We start from the raw sequence: 17,255 nt of genomic DNA, 5'->3' as shown, positions 1-17,255 counted from the left end.
TGCGTACCTGACGCTGCGCCGAGCTCTTCCATGCATCCTGTTAGTAAAAGCTGCTCTCTGTTTCACTGAGACAGTAAGGATGAAGTGAAACACATCAGAGGGAGCAGTTGTCATCTTGGCCACTGATGGTCTCTGTGGCTTTTCCCAGGTGCTTGCTGAAGTGGAGGCTTAAGGGTCCCTCCACTCTGTGCTGCCCAGACAGAGCCACAGCATGGCTCAGCCCCATGCCACTCTCAGCTCTGTTTCCCCTGCTCTATTCCCAGCTTTATTTTGTTCCAGTTAATCTTTTTTTTCTTTTTTTTCCCCTCCTTTAATCAGTTTAGTGCACATTGCTCCCTCCACATGGCAGATTCCATCTGAGGGATGGCATCGCCTAGCTCTGTGCTTCAAGTAATGTAGCATTTTAAAATATGGTATCTACACTGGCACTCCTGGGCATGGATGGTGGGGAGATTCTCTGTTACTGGCAGAAACAGTGCAATAGCATCAGGTACACAGAGCGGAGGAGAAAAAAGGTAGTGTGGACATGCATGTTTAGGTAACAGCAAACAGTCCTTAGCACAATTTTCCTTTATATTGAGCTTGCAGCCTGAGTGTGGCAGTCTCTAAATAATGAATTGATCACTCACAGGTGTATTCTTAATACACAAAAATAATAATAAAAAAAACAGTACTAACCCTAGCTTCTCAATTTTATTCTCTGGGAAACACAAACACATCAGTATTCATAGAAACAGAAGGAAAGCTGTCATACTTTTTGATTTGAGTATAGAAATCACATAAGATGGCACTGTTCCTTGCAATTGTTGTGACAGGCCTGATTAAGCAGCTCCAAAGTAAGTGATATACAGCGCCAATATGCCTGCACATCTGAAGGTTTCTTTTCCTTCCTTTTTTCCCTTCCTCTTTTCCTTCCCTTTTATTAATGCTAGCTGCAGTTCCTCTGTTCCCATGTTTATCTACTTTATTTGGAAGGGAGGTGAGGAGGAGGTTCCCCTGTCTGATGGAGTTATTTTTGCTGTAATGAAGGCAGCCTGCTCTCCCCATGCTGTGTGGACTGCTCATTTTCCAGTCTCTTGGAGAAGAGAAGGAAACTGTGCCTGAGCAAGAGCATGGTGTCATTTGGTCTGTGGGCCTCCACCTTGATTTCTTGAGAAAAAGGGTAATTTTCTCGGATCTGTGAAGTGCTCTTGTTCGGAGTATTTGAAGTGGAAAAAAGCTTCTGTGAACACCCCTTCAAAAAGATGGGTCACTTCCAGGCACTTCCCAAATCAGAGGACATCTTGTGTTCTCCATCTCCCCGTGGTGTGACCAATTGCTGTTGCTGCAGTTCTGGGTATGCGGCTTGGCCCTCTTGTCTGGCAGAAAAGGACCTGGGGGTGCTGGTCAACAGCCAGCTGACCATGTGCCCAGGTGGCCAAGAAGGCCAACAGCATCCCGGCTTGTATCAGGAGTAGTGCAGCCAGCAGGACCAGGGAGGTGATCGTCCCCCTGTACTCCGCTCTGGTGAGGCCACATCTCGAGTACTGTGTTCAGCTTTGGGCCCCTCAGCACAAGAAGGACATCAAGGCCCTGGAGCGTGTCCAGAGCAGGGCTACGAAGCTGGTGAAGGGCCTGGCACACAAGTCCTGTGAGGAGCGGCTGAGGGAGCTGGGGTTGTTTGGTCTGGAGAAGAGGAGGCTCAGGGGAGACCTCATCACTCTCTACAACCACCTGAAAGGAAGTTGTAGTGAGGCGGGTGTTGGTCTCTTTTCTCAGGGGGCAAGTGATAGCATGTGAGAAAAGGGCCTCAAGTTGTGCGAGAAGAGTCTTAGAGTGGGTATCAGGAAGAATTTCTTCACAAGAAGGGGGGTTAACCATTGGAACAGGCCACCAAGGGAGTTGCCATCCCTGAAGGTATTTAAGAGATGTGTGGATGCAGTGCTTAGGGACATGGTTTTGTGGTGGGACTCAATAGATCAGATGGGTGGTTGGGCTTGATGATCCCAACTGCTTCTTTCCCAACCTCAAACATTATATGCTTCAGTGGAAGTGGCTTTGTGGCGCAGTTTGCTGCTGTCCTGTTTACAGGAAAAAAGAGGTTGTGTCTGTAAGGTCAACACGCATGCACCCGCTCCCGTTAACTTAATCTTCAGATCTAGTATTTGTGCTGCTGACCGGATGTTTTCACTACTGCTCCATGGCGAGTGGAAACTGACCCCCGAAGAGGGGCGAGGCATCATTTACTTAAGAATGGCCCCATGGTATGCGCTGTCTCCGTACCCAACGAGCCGGGCCCGCCCGCGTTGCCTTGGGGACAGAGCCAGCGCCGCGGCCGCCATGAGCGGCCCGAGGGCCGGCAGCCGGGAGCCCCGGGCCCCGCGCAGCCCCGGCCGCCCCTCGGCTGCCCAGGTACCGGCTGCCGGCAGGGCCGGGCCGTGCTCCGGGGCCGGGAGCAGCCCCGCCGGCCCCTCTGAGCCCTCCGAGGCCGGGCCGTGCTCGGAGCAGTTTTGGAAAAACGCTTTCCCGGTCTCCAGGAGTTTTCTGTTGGCTGTTTCTGCGGAGGGCGACCGACAGTACGGCTGGCTGGAAACCGCTCTCACCAGTTGTCTTTTCGATTTTAAATTTATTGTTATTATTTTTTAACAATTTCTGCAGCTGCAGAGCTTTACTTGGTGGTGGGCGTGTGCTTCAATCCCACCTCGGTAAGCTTGAGCCGATCGTTAGAGCTTATCTGTACAAACTCAAGGACAAAACCTCTCCTTGTTAAGTGTTGCAGAAGGGAGGGTCTGTCATGTGGCAGGAATTTACGGTTATCTAAGAATTTCTTCTTCGCCTTTCTTACTGCTTTGAAACCGGTTCGCTGGCTTTGATGTGAATTGGGAGGAGACACCCAAGGATAATGCTTGGAAGAATCGAGCTCGTTTCTGCTGAAGATAGAGCAGAAAATTTGTAACAGTTTCTTTTTCTGAAGGGAAAACTATTTGTTAGTGCACGAACAGCTTGGTATGCCCCTCATAGTTGAATGCCAGTTGTGTAATTACGCTATATAACAAAAAATACAGAGGTTCTGTGTGTTGCAAGATTGATTGCCATTATATTAACCATGCTTGTTTTTACCTGATTAGAGAGTTTTCGTTAGCACAGCTTAGTTAGGGAACTGACAGCAGCTCCATCCCACTGACCTGGAGTCAGCAAGCTGTGAGCAGTTCTGCGGAGGCTCAGGAGCACATTAAGAAAATTGTGTTTATAAATTGTGGGCTACAAACGGCAAACCAATCTAGAGCAAGTCGGTCTTAACTGTATTTATACCCACACATTCAAATATATCACAAATATCTGGCTTGTATTGCCTGTAGGTAAAACACAATAGGCGTTGTAGAAGTGCGAGAGTGTTGGCATTCCGTGGTGGTCTGTTTTCAAATCTTTCTTTTAAACAAATCTCTTACAAAAGTCATATAACACTATTCAACACCAATGAAGTAAAACCCATAGAACAAGCGAGCTGCAAAAATCCCCGCATAAGCACTTAATTTTGTTATATTTTACTCCTAATTCTTGTCTTGGCAATTACCATTTTTATTATTTTGGCACTAAACACATCAGCTCTTCCTCATTATTCGTTTTGGAAAATCAATGATATAAAGTGTCTTGGGAGATCCAATTTCCTTAATTTAGCCCTGCTGCCAAAGGATGAAGTGGAAAAAAAACAAAAAAAATAATATTTACAGTAATTGATGCTTCTACCTCTGCCTTGAGAAGACTGCTGTCTTTTGTCATACTAAATTTATTATTTAAATTTAGATGCAAAGTCACCTCTTCCTAACAGAGAGGAAAATGAAAGATGATACTGCTTTAACTGCTGCTTGTAGTAGTAGAGGGTAAGATTAAAATTTTGATTGTTGTGCAACTTTCATCTGGGCCCATTAATCAAGCCTCTTCAGTAGATAAACAACACCAGACAGTGATTTTTATCATTTAGTAATACCTTTTTAATGACTACTGCAAAGGGAGGAGGGTAGGGCTAAGCAATACCCTCCTGAAAGGAATTTAGAAAATCTCTTCACTAATTATTTGGGCTTTTGGGAATGTGTTACTCATTTTTGTGTGTTTCCAGAACTATGCTAAGGCATAAAAAAAACCCCTCCACAGGCATATAACTCCCCCGCCACCCAACCCAACATATTTAATATTACATGCAACTTTTAAGGTTGATATTCATAAAGCAGTATTAATACAAATATTTTGAGATCTCTGATGGCAGGCAAATTGGGCAAAGCATTACTGAGAAAGAAGTTAAGCTTACCCAAAATATACATACAGGCTGGTTAATTTATGAACTTTTTTTTTTTTTCTCTAAGATACTGGTTCATTGTGGTCTATTTTCATCTGATTTAACAAAATCTGACTTATTGTGTAATAGTGGCTCACCTTTCTTGCATGGGTGTGTTTAGCTGCTGTGGCTATTCTGAAGCTACGTGTGTGCTGGCTGGCTAGCTGCTGTTGCCAAGCTAATTCTGCACTGCCCAAGGGCTATCTGCTTTCCCTTCATTCACTACTGAGTCTCTGAAAACTGGCCACTGCCTGATTTTCATGAAACTTGCAGATATTTACATAAGATCAGCTTTTTATTGTGCAGATTTTATGAAATTTATATATTCTAAAACTTGAACTTTTTTTTTTAAAATATATATTAGGATAGGTTCTTTTGCAAAATACAATAAAAGTTGAATGATCCCTGAATGCTGAAGTAGATTTCTTTCCTTTAAAATCAATTTATACAAGAAAGTTTTAAAAGTGGCCTTGTTAGAACATATTTTGATTATTTTGTCAGAACGTTAAGCTAATCAGGTGCTGGATGACAACAAACTTTTAATATTACATTTCTAACTGTAGTTAGAATATTTACAATCAAAACATGGTGTTTAAGCTCCCTTTTCTGGTTGTTGAGCCCGTGCAAAATGATTTCCTATTGTTCTCCGTTGTCCTGGGACTAAAATTTCCCTGTGATTTCTGAGGGAGATGAATTCTGTATAGAATTTTTTCTATAAAAATGTTCATCTCAGTATTTTATATTGGATGTCATCTTCGTGCTGGTTGCAACAAATAATAATCATCTGTGCCGCTACGTTAGGAAAATGCATTGAGTTTTCAGAAATTAGAACAATTTTTATGCATATATACACCTGTAAGCATAAAGTTGCATTAGGAAGAAAAATAGGTTCAGGATTTTGTTTGTTTTCAGAATGCAAACTATTATCACCTGTTTTCAACCTCTATTTTTTTTTTCCATTTAGAAACAAAGGAAGAATGGAGCCAATAAAGGTTCGTGAGTCATTATTTATTTTTGGTCTGCCAATCCAAATGTGCCTAAGTGCTTCCCTGCCCTGAGTAGTGTTCATCTGCTATGGGCAAGAGGCAAGGAAGGACTGTACCGGCAGTCACTCAGTGTAGTGGTCAGTGATTACTTTTTGAGGGCTTTCTATTTTTGTAGAGATTAAAAAAATATATATCTTTTGGGAAAGGGGGAGAGGGGGGCAGAGTTAGCAGTGTTTGCCAGGGTCGAAATTAGAAGTGTGGCAGGAAAGGACATTGTTAATAAAGGAAAAGCTGATAAAAGCAGAATGGGAGTGACTGACTTGAACAGCTGATGGATTTTGAAGTGTATGGGTAGGTATAAATCTAGTGAATATTGTTGATGTTCTGTCAATTCTGAATTAAGTGAAGTTTGCCAATTACAGGCCAGATTCCAAAATGGTGGAAGTAGTTATCTGGTAAAAAATGAAAAAACCCACACCACATAATAACAATGATGACCTCATGTTGTTCATCCTCTAAAGAATGTCTATTGCTAATGAAGCTAAAGGTTTAAGTAAATATTACTCTTAAATATTGTAAATATAGATTTATCTTCTGTTTGGCATTGAAAGTAAAATGAAAGCTTAATTTTCTTGCTGGTAAATGGGAAGAGATAGAAATTTCATAATGTGAATGGGTGAAACATTTAAAACCCAGACTGCTCTAGAGCTCATTGAATTATAATATATGCAGGTTTCTCCTGTGTACTGCCTCTTATTCTTTTAGCGCGTTATTCATTTTATTCACATAACTGTAATCAGTATAAACTATGTAGTACTCATGAGACATTACAAATCTGATTTTTTCCAGGGAGTGACAAAATCCCCACATGTACATTGTAAATCTTACTCCTGTAGTAGAGTCAAGCCCAGTTAATGGATTTGTTATATGCATGACTAATGACCAGACTTGTGAATAGCTGCTGGCAAAACATGGAAAGCTATTTACTTAAATATTAAGACATGTACGCTCCCTCCCCTCCTCCCCCAAATGTTATAAGTATAGCAGCTCTCCTAGTGTGGTGTTGCAGTGATTAGCTTCGTATTTGCTAAGGCACTTGAGAACTGCTTCTATAAATCTCACTAAAACCATAAATGAGTGAATGGTAATTCCTGTTGACTTTTGCACTTGGCTTATTTTAAATCCTTCTGGATGTCTATCTTTATCTCTTTAAAATACTCACCATTTAAAAATCTACCTTTGTATAACAAATGTAGGTTTTAGAAATTCCATCTGTAAAGGGCTTTCTTACACTGATTGTTGCTGAGGAACGGGGCCTTCTTCAGCTGTGATCTGTAATTTTATTATTTCATCAGTTTCGAGATGTGTGCCTTTTTCTGTAGAGTCAGAAGCAGTTGTCTTTGTTTAGGGAAGAAAAAGAAAATGTACGCCAATACAGTAATATAAATATAATAACATATAAATAATGTAAACAGTGTTAGTATTTGCTAGCAGTGGCTGTGGTTTTGGAGCCGTGCTGTACTACAGGATGAAACAAAGCTCTCTACCTCAAAGAATTCCGTGTGGTTGTACAATATGAAACAAGTGGAATAAAGCAAAAAGAAGACAAAGTAGCAAAGAGATGGCCCATGCCGTGCCTTACCCCCTTAGAATGATGATAAAGTGTTGAGAAAATTGGCAGCGCTTTTATCTCAGAGGCTGTGCTCTGCTGTACATGACCGTGAGCTGAGCTGCGTGTATCAGTCTGGCTTGATGAGAGTGGCAACTCCTCTGTGAAAGAGCACTGCTGAGTGTCTTTGAGGAGATGAATGTGATTAAACTTGATGGATATAATCTGGTCTCTACTAGGGAACTGAAGAAAGATTAAAGAGTCGACAATATTATAAAAACTAATCCAAAGTAATTTACCTTCTGCCAGAGTCCAAACCAGTAGTTTTGCCTTATTCCTCAAGGATTTCTGTATGTGTTTCTTGATAGAGAGTTATTTTACTAGATATTCACCTGTTTAGAAAACTGTTCATTTTTTTTCCTATTTAGACTGGACAGGAGCTGAACTTCTAATTTATCTCAGCCTGGAAACCAGTGCTGATGTAGAATGAAATAGAAGGGCTACATGTCACACTCTAACTTCAAAATAATATGTGCAAGAGTCTCTATTAACCTCTTGTAAACTCTGGATGCTCCTTTAACATCATGTTTTCTGGCTTAAGGAAACCTTAAAGAACTTGGAACTTTCTTATCAAACCATCAGATGGCTGTCTCCATGCAACACGTAGCCAAAGGAAAGGCATCTGAGACACACCCTTCGTGCTCTAAAAGAGGAGGCTGCTGACAGGGAGTTCTTAGGGTCAGCACTGCAACCCTGTAAAAGACTCTGAAGCTGAAACAGCTTTTACTAGCCGTGGTGTGTAAGCTCTCACTTAAGACTGCTGTGGTACTTGAGGACTGGAGGAAAGCAGACATGATGCTATTTTTTTTTATTAGGAGGACATTTCATTTATTTATCTCATTGAGAAAGCTGTGTTGAAAGTGCAGTGTTGAGTAGACAGGTTTCTGTGATGTTTTAATAAGCTGTAATTTCTAAATGCAAGGTTTTATGCTTTCAGTTTTAGCGTGTGTAGTTTTCAGCTATATACATGTCCTGTTACTCAGGTAGTTCCAGTTGCTGCTTGTATTAGCCATCTGGCCTTCTCTTTTGGTGTGTTTTGTAGCAGTCATAATCATGAACACAGTTACACACTCCACAGGAAGCTTGTAAGTTTATGTCAGCAGAACGCGTGCTTCTTGCATTTTCTGAAAATGTTGTTCCAGAGAATGGGTTTTGGTCAGTTAAAAGACACATGGGAGCTACTTGTTCTCCACCTCCTTATTTCCTTTTGATCATCTAGGTTGTGCAACTGTGATCATCAGGAAGCTCAGCTCTTTATTTGGACTCTTCCAAGGTTGCTGTGTAGGTTTTTGTTCCTCCTTCCTTCCCCTCATTTCAGGGGAACAAGTTAAAAAAAAGCAACAAAAACAAACCAAAAAACAACAGGGAAAGGAACAGATAGCTAAGTGTTCTCTTTCTGGGACCTTAGGTAGTTGTCTTTCGCTCAGTCAGCCTTAAGATGTCTTGAGATTCAGTTTGTCTTGCGCTCATGGAGACTGATGAGTGTACGAGAATGGAAACGACAAGTTTGTGAGAAAACAGTTCAGGCAAAGAGCTAATGGTGTGTGTTGCTCACTTTTGATGTGTTTTTCTTTTCAAGTCTAAAAGCCCAGGTATGTCTGAAAGGTGAGAGAAGGCAGAAAACTATTTCTGCTCCCAGTTGTTTCAGTAAGGGTTACACATCCAGTTATACAGTCTGCTGAAGAGAGGCACTGTTTAATTTCTTTTTTAATTGAATGTGAATTGTTCCAGGTTGCTAGTTTGCTAGTCCTTACAGCCCTGATGTTTTTATAGACTGGCACTCAAATAAAAAATAAGGCTTTTTGTGTGTATATACACATACATGTGTGCCACCATGCAGTGACCAAACTACAACAATGACATCAGAGGCACCTGATGAATCATTTACGATTTTAATCTCATTTATGTCAGTTTCACCTGCCGTTCAGTGCGTTTAGCTATACTCTTAATGAAATCCCTACAGGCTTTTTTCTATTGCTCTATTGCTCCTCAGTGTTCATCAGTGCTATTTGTTTAGTGGCCTGCCACAGAAAATTTCATGCTTTTATATTCAAATAAACATTTTAATGCATGGATCTTACCAGTACTTACCAGCTTGTTACAGGAGGGTAATGTTCCATTTAGAACTGAAATATATTTTATTACAGAAAAATATTTTTGTTCCAGGTAATTGTTCAGGAGTAATTTTTGCATTTAAATAAGTGTACTATGGAGAATGAATTTTAGTTTTCAAGTATGACAAGCCTATACAAATTGCTTCTTTCTACGTGGAGTTAATACTACTTAATTACATAGAATGGCACTGTAGCTCATTTAAAAAATCATGCATGGCTTTCCTAAATAATTTAGCTGTAAATCTGCCTCCCCGAGTTGCTTGAAAAGAGCGTGTTGCGGGCTGGCACCCCCTTTGCTGGCCATCAGGAACAGCATGGAGTGAAGACAACACCTCGTCTGTCGCCACTGGAATACCTAGTTTCGAGGGCAGGCATGAACTGGTGGAGAGTTGCATTTCGTAACACATACCTAAAAGCATTAGTATTGCAGTTTTGTTTACCTGTGTGGCAGCTGATGGAATAAAATTCTCTTGTTCTGTCCTCTAACACACGTGCTCCCAGTATCGCCTAAACGGACTTCAGTTCTGAAGATGTTAAATTACATCATTTTGTAGTCATGGCTGACTGAAAAAATGTTCTGTCTAATGGAACTCCTATCAAGACCTCAGGTCTCAATTTTCATATTGAAAGATTTAAATAACAAAGGCCAAGAAATCCACTGCATTTGTGCTCTACTGTAGAAGAAATGCACAAAAATAAGAAAGCGTATTGAAAAGAGTCTAGAAGGCATGGCTAAAAGAATTGTAGTCTTGAAAGTGGTGTGAAGGAGACTGCTGGAAGCACAAAGCCAGTACTTGTCATCTATTAGTAGGGTTTGAAAAAGGATGAAAGAAAGTCAGTATGGTAATGGTGATTGCTGGGGACAAGAAAGTATCATTCAAAAAACTGAAATTGTGCCCAAACTTCATAGTAAGAACTCAAAAGGACTTTTAGCCATGGCTGATTAAAAGTAAAAGCACAGCTGGGCAAGCCAAAAACTGACTTTGAGAAACAGATGGAGGCCTGAGTAGGCATGGATTCTTCAACCTGGTACAGAGACAGCGGAGGTGAGACGTGATAGAAAGCTGCAGAATCACACGTGGCACAGAGAAGATTGACAGCCAGTGTGCTTTTTTTTTTTATTCTTTCAATGTAAAATTATGGCGGTATTTAGAATAACTGCAGTCTGAAAAACAAAGTCGTTCTTTGTATAAGAGACACTTTAGTACATCATCGCCAACAAAACCTTTTGTGTGAAAGTTGACATGGGTTGAAGGAGTGACTGGAGAGGTTTGTCGACAGGGGACTTTTGAGTGTGACTAAGTTCATGGAAACTGCAGGAAGTAACCTGAGCTGAAAATAATTGGAGGCTATGGAATTGCTGAGGGGGAATATCTTATGTACTTGTGCTGTATCTGCTTGGGAACCTGCTAATGGCCACTGTTAATGGAAGGAGGGTACCAAGGGAGCAGGTTAGCCCTTTATGGAGATTCATATGATCTACCTTTATTTTCTCCCTCCTTCTGATTTATGAGTTAGATTAATCTGTCTGTATGTAATACAACTGCAAATTCTGGCTTGAAAGTTGCAAGATACCCTCATAGACACTGAGGATTCAGAATTATGCCTTCACAATTTGTCAGCGTGTTGGCAGCAGTCTGTTGTGTGGTGGGAAATGCTGAGTGACAAGAACAACACCAACTAGAAGCAGCATGCAAAAGTCAAATAACTCTGTAGTTGTGATTTTTAGTTGTAATTGAGATTTTTAATCTCATTACTTTTTTTTCCTCCCATAATGCTGAATTGAAACATAGATACACAAGGCAACCTAGCATTAGCCTACCCCTTTTTAGAGGCCGTGGACTTGTGTAAAGAATAGAAAGGCCTTTCTCTAACAAGCGTGTTGCTCTCCTGGTATACTCTAGCACTGATGCTGATGGCTTAAATTGCAGGTGAAAGTGGTGGCTGATAGAGAAATGACTGTTTACCTTATATTACAATAAGGGTGAGTTACTCTGGAAATAACATGCTTGGAACAGAGGCTCTTTAGTAGTTGAAAAAAAACAAAAAAGCACGGAAGCAAAAATGTTTTAAAATGTGATGTCTAATGGTTTTGTTTTCACATTGTCTCCCCAGGAGTCTTATGATCACTTTCTTTTGGATATTCCTGTCACCAGAGAGCAGATAAACCGCTATCGAGCTGCAGCAGAGACTGCTCAAAGTGAACTTGCAGCACTTTCAGTGAAGTATGATTGTGCCCAATCAGAGGTATATTTTAAAATACCTCCAGATACTTCTCCACATCTGAAGATTTTCTACAGTACCTTTCTGTTGAGAATAGAAAGTTTGCAGAAAGTCTAAAAATTCTTGGGTTGGTTACAAACCTTTTGGTTCTTATAATATTCTTTTTTTTTTTCTTTTTAGAGTTCTGATGTGATTTTTACTCTGCTTGATTCTGTGCTCAAGAACTATGAGTTTATATTTTCAAGATTTGAACCACTCTAGTTTTTATCATCATCATGCAATACTAAATGCAATATTTTGTAATTAAACCTGGAAGTTAATATTTTGAAATTGTGGTTGTGTAAAAGTTCTGACAGATGTCCTACTGTTGTTGCTAGTAACTTCAGAGATAACTGCCCATCCTCACCCATTTCTCCAATTTATTTGAGTTATGGCTCCCAAAATTTGCATTGCTTGCATCACCAGTGAAGTTGTGTTTGAGCTAGTGAGGTGGATTTTAACTGGAGAACCTATATGCATCCTTTTCTGCTGTCTCTGTTGTGTGGATGGTAGTTTTCAGGAGAGAGGATTTATTAGAGGATAACTTTCAGAGTTTCTGTATTTTCATGCTTAATTTTTGTTAACGTAGGACCAAATAAGGTTGATTTGATACAATGCAGCAATGCAGGTGGTGGTCAGTTTCAAAATGGAGTCAATATTTGCCTCTAAGAGTAATGAAAAGGTTCATATGTTTATTTCCATACTTTTAGGTGTATATATTCATAAGTATACATAGATACATAAAGTTTGATAGAGACGTGAACATTCGTCCAGCTAGTTCTTTAAACGTCTGTACATGTTACAAATGTGTATTTCTCTTGCACTCTGTAAAGTGCTTCGAGAAACACTTGCATAGCTTCTGAACCTTAAAAAAGAGTCAATAAAATAAAATTTATTTTATTGTAGATAACTGAATATGGGAAACAGCAAGAACATGTAATATTGTAGAAGAATGAATTGTTTATTCAGTATCCAGTCAGAGCTATAGGGATGAGTGTCTGTCAGCTGAGCTTGAATTCGACCAGTTGATCCTGAAATTACTGCAAAGATCTTTTACAGTTAATTGCTATCTAGGATCAGTACTCTAAATTTCTTTTTCACAAAGTTGTACAGAATTCCATGTTCTCATAGACAGAATTTTTTTCACTGGAAATCTCGAATGGCTTTATTGCCAGCATGACCGACTGATTTATAGAATCTTTCAGCACTGTTCTTGCAAAACAGAAGAATAGTCAAGAAAGCAGCTGTTCATGCTCTTCTTAATAAAGACCTTCATGACCCAGCTGGGGTCAGAGCCCAGTTACGCTGAGCACTCTTAAAATTCATAATATGGGATTATTTTTGTTTTATTCTGCTATTGGAACTGACCACAAAGGCAATAGACAGAGGAAAAAATATCACATTTTGCAGATGGGGAGTTGAACCACAGAGAAAATTTTAAGGTTATGAACACTTTAAGCTACCATAACTTGGTTTAACTGCCAAACAAAGCAATCCTGCTGTTCCTTCAGCTGCTTGTTTCCTTTCCCACACTGTCCTATCGTTTGCCTTGGCACAAATGTCTGTGTCTTATGGTGTGCTGGACTGTGGAACGGATCCAGCTGAAGGATAAAGCCTTTCCTTCTGGGTCGTTTTTTGAGCCGGATCAGTTTCCTGATCTATTTCATCTCATCGCCATAGGAGTATTTCTGCTAGCGCAAAGAAGAGGGTGGAGTATGGACATGAAGCCTATGAGACTGGGAAAGGATGGAGCTGCATTTCTCAAAATCAGCACTGGTTTACGTCAGCTCCAAAGGCAGTGGCTGTTCAGTTGGCTCACCAGCCTCCTGGAATTTCACTCTGAGTATCTTAGGTTTGGTCACACCAGAAGCTCCTGGTAGAACCATGAATTTTCTGACCTCCTGTATTGCAGCTTGATGTCTTAAATATTCACTGATGCTTGCCACAAGTTAAAAGCCCTGCTGCTTATATCTGGAATTGTCAGGAAAGCTGGAATCAAACCTTAACACTTCTAATAGTAAAAGTTTTGCTTTAAATTATATGTTGCTTTTAACAAAGTAAAATAGTTGAACTGAAATTCTGTGTGTGCTTGGTGCATCTGCTTGAAGCTCAATCTTTTGCAGAAGTCTGTAGCATAAATAATTCAATGGAAAATGGTACTTTAACAAAAAGAGAGAGGGGAAGGTAAAGAAAAATGAATGAACTCCATGAACTACTGGGAGGCTCTAATATCTCTGGATCAGGTTCTTAACGTTTGGCAGTAATCTCCCTCCTCCTCCTCCTTACAAGTCTCTCTTGCCGTTTCTGTGTAAATCCAGCTACATTTCACTGACCAAAAAATAACTGTTTGCATAAGCTGGAAAGAGATTACCTTAAAGCACAAATCTCCAGAAACTTCTTTGCCTCTGAATATGCTGCAAATCATCAAAAGGTTCCACCCTCATAAAACAGGATACTTTGCTATTACATCTCCCCACAGCTATACATTATTTGTGGAATTGTGCACTAGAACTGGGAGCAGGGAGGAGGCAGGCAAAAAAAAAGAGGGAATGGTGGTATTAATTACTGTATTGTAATGCAGCTGCATAAGGGAGGTGAGTTAAGGTTGTGTGTGAGAAGTAAAGTGGGTATTTTCTAATTCTGTATTTGTGAGCAAATGTATCTTCCAGGCAGAGAGATTATATTAAGTTGTATTATACAACATAAGTTTTTTTTTCCCCTATTATTTTCTTTTAGTAATATAAAATAAAATTGTCTCCCTCCACTCAGTTTCATAGTGATAGAAGACTGTCTTCTCACAAGTCTGTGTTTCTTGTCACGTTATTGAACTTTTAATGCAGGCAAGCATGTCAGTCTGCACGAAATTATTTTTCCTTTTTAATTAATTTTCTCATTTTCTGTTTATAGCTTCTAGAACTCAGGTCCAGAATGGTCTCTAAGGAAGCCTCTTTTCAAGAGCTGAAGGCTGAAGCTGAAAGCTACAAGGAAAACAATGCTAGACAGGCGTCGCTTCTCCTGTCTTTGCAAACTCGAGTTCGAGAGACAGAGGAAGAGTCCAGTGTACTTGCCACTTCCAAAAAGCAGGCTGAGCTGACAGCTCAGGCAGCATTCAAGGAAAACTGTGAGCTGAAGGAGAAACTTCATGAGCAAAATGCCAAACTTAAGTAAGATTCATGTGAGATGAGAAACATTTTTTGATGACAGAAAGCTGCAGTTGTCAACAGAAAAATAAGTTGGTGGGCAGAATTTATGACAGAATTCAGATCTGCAGTTATGTTCTGTAAAACAATTGTACCTGAGTGTGTGTGGAAGGTTTCAAAACTGGTATTTAGGTTTGAGTTGTTAGACCATAAACGGGGTTTTAAGAGTTGTGTCCTTTGGAGAAGAAATCACTATAATGAGTCAGCTTGGTGTAACCACAATATGCACGCACACCCCCCCCAAAAAAAAAAAAAAAGAAAGGATAAGGAATTGGCTCAGTGGCTGCACCCAGAGAGTAGTGGTCAGGGGTTCTATGTCCAGGTGGAGACCGATGACAAGCGGTGTCCTTCTGGGGTCTGTCTTAGGACCAGTGCTTTTCAATATCTTCATCAGTGACATAGATGATGGGATTGAGTGCACCCTCAGCAAGTTTGCAGATGACATCAAGCTGAGTGATGCAGTTGGTACAGTAGAAGGAAGGGATGTCATCCAAAGGGACCTGGACAGGCTGGAGAAGTGGGCCCATGTGAACTGCATGAGGTTCAACAAGTCCAAATGCAAGGTGCTGCACCTGGGTCAGGGCAGTCCTGGACATGAGTACAGACTGGGAGAAGAACTCATTGAGAGCAGCCCTGCAAAGAAGGACTTGGGGGGTTCTGGTGGACAGAAGGCGAGACATGAGCTAGCAGTGTGTGCTTGCAGTCCAGAAGTCCAACTGCATCCTGGGCTGCCTCATCAGAGGAGTGGCCAGCAGTAAAGGGAGGTGATTTTTCCCCTCTACTCTGCCCTCATGAGGCTCCACCTGGAATACTGTATCCAGGTCTGGGGCCCGCAGCTCGAGAAAGATGTGGAGCTGTTAGAGCGGGTCCAGTGGAGGGCTACAAAGATGATCAAAAGGCTGGAACACCTCTCCTATGAAGAAAGGCTGAGAGAGCTGGGGATGTTCAGCCTGAAGAAGAAAAGGCTCCGGGGAAACCTCATTGTGGCTTTTCAATACTTAAAGGGGTCTTATAAAAAAGATGGAGAGTGACTCTTTACTCAGGTAGATAAAGATAGGACAAGGGGTAATGATCTTAAACTAAGAGATTTATTAAAAAAAAAAAAAGAGATAGAGATAAAGAGATTTATTTTATTTAAACTAAAAAAGATTTATACTAGATATTAGGAGGAAATTCTATACTGTAAGGGTGCTGAGACACAAGAACAGGTTGCCAGAGAAGTTGTGGATGTTCCATCCCTGGAGGTGTTCAAGGCCAGGCTGGGTGGGGTCTGGGCCAACCTGATCTAGTGGGTGGCATCCCTGCCTATGGCAGGGGGCTTGGAGTTAGATGATCTTTGAGATCCCTTCCAACCCGAGCCATTCTATGATTCTTTTTTAATGGATTTTTCACCATTACAAGGCTAATATCTGTGTCTGTCTTGATATTGTCTAGTTAAAAGCAAGACAAGCATTACCAGATATCTGTAATTCTCAAATCAGTATTTTGCACAGCTCTTTCAGGCTCTGTGAGTTAGAAGTGGATAATTAAGTTATTTTAGTATCTGGAGAAATCCATTGCAGTGCACTTGTCTGTTATGAGCTGAATTGCTAAAAGAACCTGCCTGGGGAGTGCTAATGTTGATTGACGAGGTTTTTAGATACAATCCCAATATAAGCAAGGGATAGTAAAGCCAAAAAGTGTATTATGCGTCCTAGCAACATAGAAAACATCACAGTCTCTGAGATAATGGTTATTAAGACTCTTTAAAATGCTACTTTTGAAAAAAAGAAAGAAGGGCCTCCTATCCTGTTTGCTTCACTTGCTAGGAGAAATCTGCCAAAATACCATGCATCAGAGTTAGCCTATTGTTACAGGGATATGGTAAGTTTTATGTGGTATAAATCTGTGCTGTTCCTCCCACTGTGGTCCTGTCTTTTAGGTAGCTGCTCTGTTTTGCTCATGTTACGTGTGTCAGTATTTCCATTTGTGTTGCTGCATGGTGGTCAGGGACCAGGGATCTGCTCCAAGAGAAAAGTGAGCAAAATAAAAAGCTCAATTTGCAGCTCTGACAATCCCAGATCCAGTTAGCTGTGTACCTGGCTGTACCACTAGACGGTTGGCAAAAGGAAAGGGACAAAGGGAAGTGAGCCTGCTGTTCTGGAAGCAACAACCATGTTGGATTAAACTGATTATGAATCTACGGTACATGCTTTCAAAGCTTTTTCTCATCCTCAGCTGGTGGTTACATGTGCCCCTTAATACTAATCAATGTGTTGACTCAGTAGTGAACTTGCTTAGTCTGACCAGCTTAGTAGAACACGGCCGTTCATAATTAGGTATCCAAGATTTTAATTGAAAACCACTGATAAAAGGGAAGAGCAAGCCAGTAGGCATGAAATACACGTTTGCATTGTATACCAAGGGATACAGTCAAAAATATTTAATGCATTCTGTGATTGGTTTCCAAGAAGTACATCTCCCCTATTAAAAATGATATTTTTCTACTCAACATGTCTATTGCCAAAGTATTTTTAGAACCTGAGCTGTGAAGAGCATTTTTTTTTCTCCCCTTCTCTTTGCTCATTAGTTCTGAAGAGCTAGCAAAACTGTGAAAGAGCTGTGTTCCACTTTTTATACCTGAATGCCTATTATCTAAGTGCTGACACCTTTATGGCTGTACTGAAGGTAATTAGGTTATTCGTCGGGTTGTCAAGTGTATGCTTTGTTCTT

At 40.6% G+C, this 17,255-nt stretch overlaps 1 protein-coding gene across 6 annotated transcripts in view; it reads left to right on the top strand.

The window, feature by feature from the left end:
* Nucleotides 1-1,519: 1,519 nt before the first annotated feature.
* Nucleotides 1,520-17,255, top strand: part of CCDC170 (coiled-coil domain containing 170) — a 45,915-nt gene continuing 30,179 nt past the window's right edge. Inside the window, exons 1-4 of one of the 6 annotated variants that reach the window (XM_083827755.1) lie at nt 1,520-1,896; nt 5,277-5,304; nt 11,197-11,328; nt 14,251-14,507. In XM_083827755.1, coding sequence (XP_083683881.1) covers nt 5,290-5,304; nt 11,197-11,328; nt 14,251-14,507 — 404 coding nt within the window. In that variant the 5' untranslated portion in view covers nt 1,520-1,896; nt 5,277-5,289. Of the gene's footprint in view, nt 1,897-2,213; nt 2,685-3,777; nt 3,861-5,276; nt 5,305-5,417; nt 5,650-11,196; nt 11,329-14,250; nt 14,508-17,255 lie in introns of those variants that run through there. The other 5 variants (XM_083827754.1, XM_083827758.1, XM_083827753.1 and 2 more) reach the window with 5 other exon arrangements.

This window comes from Anser anser (assembly GCF_964211835.1).
Source record: "Anser anser genome assembly, chromosome: 3".
Lineage (NCBI taxonomy): Eukaryota > Metazoa > Chordata > Aves > Anseriformes > Anatidae > Anser > Anser anser.
The sequence above is the reverse complement of the archived record's forward strand: the minus strand, read 5'-3'. Positions and strand labels throughout refer to the sequence as shown.